Genomic DNA, 10,798 nt, shown 5'->3' on the forward strand with positions numbered 1-10,798 from the left:
GTTGTTGCTAACAACTTGCTCTTCCACTACTTTCATGCTAAATGTAGCCCAGAATTTGGGTGTCAATCCTCTGCTTCAATATGGACTATTATACATCATTGGAAAGCTCTTGATGTCTTCTTTCCAATGCCACTGGAATCACCTCATTTGGACTTTCCTAGCTCAAGTTATGCTTCCTCAAAGAAGGTAAGGTCAAGTTGCCAAGTTGTTGCCAAAAACGCACCCATTCTAGCAAGTTGGCAACGTGCCCGTGCCTAGCCTCCCAAGGCAGAGACATGAGGCTGGCGTTGTTGCCAAACACGCCTCCTTGCTAGCACATTGGCAACGTGCTCGTGCCCCCTCCAGGGCTCATCTCTAGCCTTCAGTTTTGCTTGTCACGTTGCCCTCAAACACGCCTTTGGAAGCTGGCGTTGGCAACGTGCTCGAGCCTTCCTCAAGGCTCTATGCTTGTTGCTTGGCGTTGTCCTTGAACACGCCTATGCTTCCTGGCGTTGGCAACGTGGTTGGCACCCTTCCTGGCATTGGCAACTTGGTTGGCAACCTTCCTGGCGTTGGCAACGTGGTTGGCAGCCTTTCCTGGCATTGGCAACGTGGTTGGCACCCTTCCTGGCATTGGCAACTTGGTTGGCAACCTTCCTGGCGTTGGCAACGTGGTTGGCAGCCTTTCCTGGCATTGGCAACGTGGTTGGCACCCTTCCTGGCGTTGGCAACTTGGTTGGCAACCTTCCTGGCGTTGGCAACGTGGTTGGCAGCCTTTCCTGGCGTTGGCAACTTGGTTGGCACCCAAGACTTGGTGCCTAGCCAAGCAACCATTCCTGGCGTTGCCTAGGAACACGCCAATGAAAGTGGCGTTGGCAACGTGGTTAGCCTCCAAGATCCTGTCCCTGGCGTTATTGATGAACACGCCAGTTCATTTCCAAGTTAGCAACTCTCTCGTGTGCCCATACTCCTAGCTTGCATGCGTTGCCAAGGAACACGCCCATGGTTCCTAGCTCAACAACGTGCTCGAGCTCCCCTTTGGTGCCAAAGTTGCTTGCTACGTTGCCAAGGAACACGCCTTCATAACTTGGCGTTGGCAACGTGCATCTCCTTTTCCTGGGCCAAGTTTTCCATGCAGCGTTGTTTGCCTGCGTTGTCCTCAAACACGCCCCTCATCTCTAGGCTGGCAACGTGCTCGAGGCTCAAAACTAGCTCCCCAAGATTGCTTGGCGTTGCCTTGAATAACGCCTATGGTTCCTGGCGTTGGCAACGCCAGCTTCTCCTCCTCTTGGGCCAAGTTTGCTCGTGTGCGTTGCCTTGAATAACGCTTCTTCATTCCCACGTTGGCAACGCCCTCGAGCTCTCCTTGGCTCAGCTCTTCTAGCCTTGCGTTGCCTTCAACAACGCCCTCCATTCTCCAAGTTGGCAACGCCAACTTTTGCTTCTCCAGGGCTGCCTGGCGTTGCCTTCAACAACGCCCCTAGCTCAACAACGTGCTCGAGCTCCCTTTAGTGCCAAAGTTACTTGCTACGTTGCCAAGGAACACGCCTTCATAACTTGGTGTTGGCAACGTGCATCTCCTTTTCCTGGGCCAAGCCTTGCTAGCCTTGCGTTGCCTTCAACAACGCCTTCCATTCTCCAAGTTGGCAACGCCAACTTTTGCTTCTCCAGGGCTGCCTGGCGTTGCCTTCAACAACGCCCCCTTTCTCCAAGTTGGCAACGCCAACAACTTTTCTTCTTCTTGCCCAGCTTGCATCATTCTTGCTTCCATGCTTTCTTGTTTCATAACCTATCATCAACAAGGGAAATAGCTTCAAATTCTTACCAATTCATGCAATAAATTTCATGAGATTCATTCATACTCATTCATATATGTATTCCTTAAATCATTTGCATGAATTTGGCTAGAATCAACATGGTCCTTGGTATTCTCATGCATGAAGACAAAACTCATAAAAGGACTTGTTTATTTAGAGAAAATGAGTGAAATTAAGCTAAAACCAACTAAACTAACTAGCTAATATAACAAATATGCAATTGCATCACAGCGCTAAATGTTTAAGCGCTATGGCCTTCTATGGCCCTTGCTCCTTTGTTGAACGCCACGCTTTTGTGCCTTGGGTCACACTTTTCAAAGCGTGACTTAAGGTCCAAAGTGTGCTCTAAGATTCCTTTTTTCCTTTTTTTCATCATTTCTTCACCTACAAGTAATCAAAACATCCAATCAAAGCATCATCAAATTCACAAGGTTTATAAATCATTCAAAAACCAACTAATTTTAGCTTAAACCTCATGATTTTGTGTCAAATAAAGGATGGTTGATTGATTTAACATAACCATGCAAATCCACTCCAAATTACTTACTTACAATACACGAAAGTGCATAAAACCTAATGAAACAAGTGAAAAATGCTTGAAAAGCTAGCATAAGATGACTTGTCATCACAACACCAAACTTAAACCTTGCTTATCCCCAGGAAAGCTCTAAACAGAAGAGGAAATGAAATAAAACAGAGAAGCATGCATGTCCTTATTTAGCAGATAATTGAACTTGGTTCATGGGATTTTATGCAGACAAATGTAGCTCATTTATTACTTGCTGACAGATAAAAAATGTTTCCTTAAAGATTCACTAGAGTTGCTGCTATAATGTCTTGTTTTTGCTTGATCCCTTGCTAGCTTTTTCTTTCTTTACTTTGCTTAGGAAGCTTATTTATTAATGAAGGATTTGTGTCAAATGTTGCAGCAGCCCTTTTGGCTCAATTTTGCTCAACATTTCTTCACCACAGACACATGGCTCACAATTTCTTCCTAGAAGCATTGATGCCCAGTATCTCTTTGGATTACTAAATGCTTTGTAGCTAGGTTGCTCTTGATAGTGGACTTTCAGTTGGCAATCCCAGATTAGTTGATATAAGTGGCCAAGTTTCAAAATACTCCTCAGAATCTACTTGTCCAAGCATATCCTAGTACAAAAGCACCACAGGCATATGTCCTAGGGTCCAAGCTATTGGTGTCTAGCCTTATTGTTTGTTTCTTTGCCAATTCTTGGCTTTTCTTTTTCTTTGTCTTTTTGTTTTGCTTTATTCTCAAGAAAATTTCATTAAAATTAGACTTTATAGCAGCAACTTAATTCACACTACAAAGAACACCTTATTTTGCAGCTTTTGTTATTTGAGCTATTCATTAAATCAAACAAACACCACCACTGAATTTCATTCTAATTTCTATAACATTGGACATTTACTTTCTATTTCAAACACTTTTCTTTTATTTATGCAGAAGGGAAACAAAAAAACTTCAAGCTAATGAGTTTTGACAAGCATTATGCAGATCCTAGCATTCTTAGCAGATATCCACTTGCACTTAATTGAACACTTCAGCAAGACATATAGGAATTCTCAAGTTAAAATGATTCAGAGCAACAAGGATTAAGTGTTAATACAACCTGTTGGGACTGTCTCTCATCTTTTCCTCCTTTGGATGATGATGCATATCCCTTTCACAGATTGAATGTTTTCCTGCATAATCCTTAGAAGTTGCTTGTCTCTCAAGCCCTTAGGCAACTGGTTAGTATGCAAAAATTGTTTATGGGCTTTTGAACTTACTTTGGTGTGTAAACACCAAACTTAGTCCCTTGCCAATGTTTCTCATGCATCAACTCAACCATATGTGAAACCCTTTTGTCTTTGCTGAAGGCAATAAAACTAAATACTAGAAAGCAGACAATGGCTAAGTAGTTTCTCTGATTCCTTGGAGCTAGCAATTATTTATGCAGAAGGTGAACATGTGTTTTTAAATGAGATTTTTGGTGGAATACCAAACTTAGCATCCTTCATTCTCCCTTAAATTGTTTTGGTGTGCAACACCAAACTTAGCTCCTTACAATACAGATGAATTTACTTAACCTTTTTATTGAAATAGCTATGAAAAGGGAACTACCTCAGGTTGGGTTGCCTTCCAACAAGCGCTTCTTTATTGTCATTAGCTTGACATCCTTCATTCTTGCTCAGTTCAGGTTCTGAACCTCCTTTTCTTTGTCCCATTGACCTCCCAAGTAAGGCTTTGCCCTGTGACCGTTTGTTGTGAAATGGCTCTTTGTTGCTTCATCTAACAATTCAAGGCTTCCATAAAGGAGAACCTTTGTCACCAAGTAAGGACCGATCCATTTGGATTTGAGCTTGCCAGGAAAAACTTTGAGCATGGAGTTATACAAGAGCACTTGCTGTCCTGGTTTGAACTCCTTCTTTGAGATCTTCTTGTCATGCCGCCTCCTAGTCTTTTCCTTGTATATCTTAGCATTTTCATAAGCTTCTAGCCTAAACTCATTCAACTCATTTAATTGTAATAACCTCTTTTCTCCTGCTGCTTGAGAATCTAGGTTGAGGAGTTTAGTGGCCCAAAAAGCTTTATGCTCAAGCTCTACAGGGAGGTGACAAGATTTGCCATATAATAATTGAAAAGGGGACTTCCCAATAGGAGTTTTGAATGCTGTTCTGTATGCCCAAAGTGCATCTTCTAGTTTTCTGGCCTGATAAACGGATTCTTGCTAGTAAAGAATTTCATAAAATTAATCGTGTTGTAAGTATAGTTTCTAAACCAACAGAGAATCCTTTTGTACAAAAGTTTGGTTATCACAAGTAACAAAACCCAATAAAATTTATAACCGAAGTATTTAAACCTCGGGTCGTCTCTCAAGGAATTGCAGGGAGGTGTATTTATTATTGGTTATGAAAAAAGTATATTTTGGGTTTTTGAAATAAGGAACAAGTAATTTAAATGACGAGAAAAATAAATTAAAAATTAAAAAATCTCTTGGCAAGGTATGAGAACTGGAAATCCCATCCTAGTTATCCTTATCAGGTGTGATGAGAATTGTTTGTTGCTCCCACTTAGTTAACCCTTACTAAATAAAGGAAAGTCAAGTGGGCAAATCAATTTGATTCCTCTCAAGTCCTAGTCAACTCCTATGGAAAGACTAGCTTTAGAGGGATCCAAATTAATCAGCAACCTTCAATTATTAATCAACAACTGAGTTTGACAACTCAAGTGTCACCAATTACTTAACCAAAGCCAAAAGGAAAGAGAATCTGCTTGAATGAAAATAATTTGGATTAATTAGAAGCATCAATAACATAAATTAAAGAAAGCAATCATAAATCTGAAATACCTCAAATTATATTAAATAAAGATATTAATTCTAACATGGGAAAATTCATAAATCAAATTGGGAAAGTAAATAAACTAAGTGATAAAGTAAATAAAAGTAGAAGAGAAAATAAATTAAAGAACAGTGAACATGGAATGAAGAAAAGTAGCCTAATCATAATAGAAATCCTAAATCCTAATCCTAATCCTAAATCCTAAGAGAGAGGAGAGAGCCTCTCTCTCTCTCTAAAAGCTACATCTAAAACCTAAAATTATGAATTATGAATGTTGTCTTCGTATCCTGATGAATGGATCCATTCCCCTACTTTATAGCCTCTAATCTATGTTTTCTGGGCCGAAAACTAGGTCAAAAATAGCCCAAAAATCACCCCCAACAATTTTTGGTTCGTACAGGTCGCTGCAAAGTCACGCGGAAGTGTCGTCCACGCGTTAGCGTGGATTGGGTTTTTGCCAGGTCACACATCTGCGTGATCCATGCGTTTGTGTCACCTGGCTTCGAGAAAGTTATGACAAATTATATATTGTCGATGAATGCATCCCAAATCCTTGATTTTCTATGATTTCTCCACTTTGCATGCTTTTCTCTTCATTCCTTTGATCCATTCCTAGCTTTTTCAACCTGAATTCACTAACAAACACATCAAGACATCTAGTGGAATCAAAGGTGAATTAAAATTAACCAATTAAAGGCCTAAAAAGTATGTTTTCACACTTAAGCACAAATTAGGAGAAAATTATGAAACCATGCTATTTCCTTGAATAAATGTAGGAAAAATGGATAAAATCCACCTAAATTAAAGACAAAATGTACCACAAAATAGTAGTGCATCATGTGCATAGCAGAAGGAGCCACGTAGTTGGAGTTCAGGACTATGATGTACTGCTAGTCCAATGGACCCATCTGTGACATCACATGGGTCTACGGGGTAGTCAGGGTAGAAGGCGATGACCGAGAAGTCCCTAGGATACCGGTAGTGAAAACCCTCCCTCTACCATGACCACGAGATTGACTCGTGACACCTCTGCTACTTGTCGCCATGTCTGCAAAGAGAATACCGATTAATACTAGTCAGCATATATACAAAGAAATTCTTCAACATTATTTTAAAAAAAATTGACATAACCTCCCCTATAATTGGACATATATCCACCTTTACGGTTCCCACAAATGTAACCAACCTCAATCTACAACATCAATCAGAACTCAATTAAAGCACAAAGTAGTCGAAACAAATTCAAATTCAAATTCAAAAAACATAATAACATGTTGAACTAATTTTTATAAATTCTCTATCTGATTCTAAATTATCACCTAATTGAAGCAACAAGAAACTTGGAAAGGAAATTAAAGCACCAAAAAACAATTTCCAAGTTAAAGATTAAGAACAAATTAAATGAACGATAATAAAAAAATATATAATGAAAACTTCACTATGCAACATGAATAATCAACACAAATCAACAATAATAAACACAAATCCTATTTTATAATAAAAAGTAAGTTCAGATCTCAATCCAGTCCATACAAATTTAAAATTAAATTCAAGAAACATAACAGAATATTAAACTAATTTTTATAAATTCTCTAATTGATTCTAAATTATCACCTAATTAAAGCAGCAAAAAACTTAAAAGGGAAATTAAAACACCAAAAAATAATTTTCAACATAAAAATTAAGAACAAATTAAATGAACAATAATAAAAAATATATATAATGAAAACTTTGTTGAGCAACCTGAATAATGAACACAAATCAACAATAATCAAGACAAATCCTATTTTATAATAATAAGTAAGCTCAAACCTTAATCCAATCTAAACAAATTCAAATTCAAATTCAACAAACATAATAGCATGTTAAACTAATTTTTAAAAATTCTATAAATTATCACTAAATTAAAGCAGCAAGCAACTTGAAAAAAAATTAAAGCACCAAAAATAATTTTCAAGTTAAAGATCAATAACAAATTAAATCAACAATAATAAAAAATATATAGTGAAAACTTCACTAAACAACATGAATAATCAACACAAATCAACAATAATAAACACAAATCCTATTTTATAATAAAAAGTAAACTCAGACATTAATCCTATTTTAGAAGTTTAGAAGCATTACCTGAAGGTGCCGTCAAAGGGGGCTGTCGGAGAGGACAGCAGCTGCCAGAGAGGTGTTGACGGAGATGAGATATGAGAGAGTTAGAGAGAGAGTGGGAGGCGAGAGGTTAGAGAGAAAAAGAGAGAGAAATTCGAAATGAAAGGGAAAAGGGTCCGTAGTTCGAATTTACAGCACGATTACCGTCGAATTCATCGGCGGATAAATCTGACTGTAATGCGTTGTAGGTCACCAAAACACATCGTTCCACTAAATGTGTTTACCATCACAACAATACGATGATAAATTCCACGCTACATTTTGCGCCTATTTTTTTCGTTTTTCCTTTAATTATTACCCACGAATTTATCATCATAAACAAAAATTCACCGATAATAATTTGACCTAACAAATTGCACACCTAAACCGTCAATAAATCTACCGATAAAATCGATGCTAATGTGTGACGCTAAATCTAATAGTACTCAGCTTTTTCTTATAGTGTTGGTCAGCAACACGAATAATGATACAGGTGTGGCAAGACTCGCCAGTTGGGCGACGCAGTGTGCGATTACGGAAGGAGGAATAAAAATTTGTGTGGTTATGTTTTTTATTGTGAATAAAAATAAAAAATAAATTAAAATTATGGTGACTCTTTGAATATTAATATAATTTTCTTTTTTCCTAGTTGACTAGAGCTGCAATCCTTATATATATTTTTTCAAATTTTTGGTATAATGAAAATGGTGACTAAAACGCAGAGGATTTTTTATTTAAATAAATATTTTAATTACTAAAATAAATAATTATAAAAATTATTACTGAAATCCATCTCCTAGCCTGAGATAAGCTTGTACGTATCTCGTTTACACTATAAACGCGATACGGTATGTGCACGTGACACGTGTATATATATCTCATTTACACTGTAAACGAGATACATATTAAATTAATGTGTTTGCAGTATAAACGAGATACTATAAGGCAAATTTTCAACTGTTATAAGAGGATGTGCAACCCTTGGCATTCTCCACATACATTTTATTTCTTCTTCTCCTTCAGTTTTCTTACAAAGAGTAGGCAAAAATGTCCAATAATAGTGAATATTTGGTTGTTTGTGTGTACCCCAATTGTCGTATGAGAAACAGCGACAATAGGGTGATATTTGAGTGTGAGAATTCGTTACTATTGCACACTCGATGCATAAGTTTGTTGTCTGAGTTAAAGAGTTTGATATTGACCAACCTTGATGGCATAGGGAGAAGAGAGATCGGAAGGGTGGAGTACAGGTTGCTAGCATCGTTGGGTAGTGGAGTATTCCGATTTCGACTATTTCGGCTCCAGGGTGACGAGCAAGTGCGACTCATGTTTGACATCCATGGGAGAATCATGGCGGAACAAGTGATGGAGCTTTCTGCCGAGGTTGGTGATGTTGGTGGTGGTGGTTTTGTACACTCGACATTTGTGCAGGATTACCCACCTCTTGCACCACCACCGATTCATGTTTCTAGTTCAGTGAAAGACATGGAGGACTGGAGGTGGGGGAGGAAGACTTCGACAAAGAGTACGTTGTGGATAGCACTGATAGTAATTCTTCTAAAGATAATGATGAGGAGGAGTTTGTTCCGGAGACGCCGGTCGAGACAGCTGTGCGCTATGATTTGCCCCCCGCCCCCACCTGATTCCAGTGCTATTAGATGTATAAAGTCACTATCATACATTGGATCTGGATGTAGTGCATGATAAATCTCTGTTTTCCAACACCGGGGAAGAGTATTACAACCTAGATGGTTGGGTAGAGATTCGGGCTGACCACAGATTCAAATGCCGAGATGCAGTAATGCAGGGTGTGAAGAACTATAGTATTCGCAGAAGTGCTGAGTACCGAGTGGTCAAATCAGACCGATTAAAGTACCATGTGTATTGTCGTCAAGCTGCAAATGGATGTCCATGGAGTCTCCATGTTGCGCTCCGACAGAACCTCGAATACTGGTGAGTTCAAGTTTAATTGACGCGTATTTACTCATTTATGATTGCTATATATTGAGTATTTTCCAACCATGGATGTTTTATTTCATTAGGAAGGTCCAAAGGATTGGTGGAGCGCATATTTGTTTAGCACCCAGCATGTCCCAAGACCATCGACAGTTGGACAGCAGCCTCATCTACAAGGTCATCCTGCCGTTGATACAGTCCAACCCGTCCGTCAGCATCTCTGTCATGCAAGGTGCAGTCCGGTAGAGCTATCACTTCAAACCCTTCTACAGAAAGTCCGACAGAGTGGTATGTCCATGCAAGCACCGCCGAGCCCCAAGACAACCCACAACACTGCTGAAAGTGCTGAAGCATTGGTAGCCACCGTAGATGGACCAAGTTGTTCAACTTGTCCATTATCAGGTATCCCCCGATCAGTAACAAGATGTAACACCTCGCATATTATCGGAATGTCTCCGACTCGTTCATCTATGGAATATGGCGGACAAGATCATATAGCCATGTAAGCTTCAGCGAGAATGGCTCCTTCCTCTGAGCGCCCTGCTGTAGAACCATTGGGGGGCCTGGCACCAAGCAGCCGCTCCAGCAACTTCCATGTCTCTGTGCCGTACCACCGGAAGAAGGCATGGAAGCACCCCCAGACTGGCTCCCCATATGTGCGTAGCCCAAGATGGTATGCCATGTTCTGCAGCGTGATAGTTCTCACGGCAGATAAAACTTGTGGGTCTCCAGATACCACCGCTCCACGAAAGCCGTGATAAGGGAGTTGTCGAATACGAAATCATTGAAAGGCACCATGTCGCTGAATCCAACCTTTCTCAGATACGGGACGATGGCGTCGAATGGGGGAAGCGTGTGACTCACTCGCCGGGGCAGGAGTAGGCAAGGCCTTTACCAAAGAAAAATATTTCATAATTATTAAAAATTAAAAATATGTATCGGTCCATCAACATATCAAACTGTCTTGACTATTCTATACATTTTTTAACAGAATTTTACACGTATGTACTAACTGAATTTATGTCGATCCGACATTTTCTGTTAATATGTACTTTCTTAACTAATACACATTTCCTCATTGCGTTACGTGAAATCAAAACATTCAATAAAGTAATTAATTATCTAACTATCAAACCTTGACTTCACTTAAATAATTAATAAACTAAACAAAACATCTTCCCCAGCATTTAAACTCTAAATTAATAATTATGTAGTTAACAATCTTAAGTATCAAAAAATGATAACCACATTCCTAGAATTACTAATTTTTATCAGTAATCAATTCCTAATGATATAAATTGTATTTTAGTTCTTGGCAAGTACTCTAATTATGGCTATACATATATGGGATTGCATAAAACTCAAGATAATAAATCAAACCACAAAGTCGGCTGCCCCCGCATAGTGTCATATCGCGTTTAGCTTGTTGATGTCTCGATTACGTGCATTTGCGCGTGCCATCTTCGTAGAAGAGAGGAGAAAGTGGTCAAAAAGTTCAAACTGGAGCCCAAAACCTCGTTATAAACAACATCTATATATAGGTATCTCCAGCCTTATCT

General features: G+C 39.1%; 1 protein-coding gene across 1 annotated transcript; it reads left to right on the forward strand.

Annotated features, from left to right (window-relative positions):
• The first annotated feature begins 8,330 nt into the window (after positions 1-8,330).
• Positions 8,331-9,240, forward strand: LOC107472411 (uncharacterized). The gene is made up of 2 exons (XM_016091942.1): positions 8,331-8,808; positions 8,981-9,240. Exons 1-2 carry the CDS (start codon positions 8,331-8,333, stop codon positions 9,238-9,240), a joined length of 738 nt encoding a protein of 245 aa, XP_015947428.1.
• Positions 9,241-10,798: the final 1,558 nt, after the last annotated feature.

The sequence above is a fragment of the Arachis duranensis genome, unplaced genomic scaffold (assembly GCF_000817695.3).
Source record: "Arachis duranensis cultivar V14167 unplaced genomic scaffold, aradu.V14167.gnm2.J7QH unplaced_Scaffold_91057, whole genome shotgun sequence".
Lineage (NCBI taxonomy): Eukaryota > Viridiplantae > Streptophyta > Magnoliopsida > Fabales > Fabaceae > Arachis > Arachis duranensis.

Coding starts and splice junctions, on each gene's coding strand:
- LOC107472411 (XM_016091942.1), top strand. CDS start 8,331: ATGTCCAATAATAGTGAATATTTGGTTGTTTGTGTGTACCCCAATTGT. Junction 8,809..8,980: donor GAGGAAGACTTCGACAAAGA/GTACGTTGTGGA, acceptor ATCTGGATGTAG/TGCATGATAAATCTCTGTTT.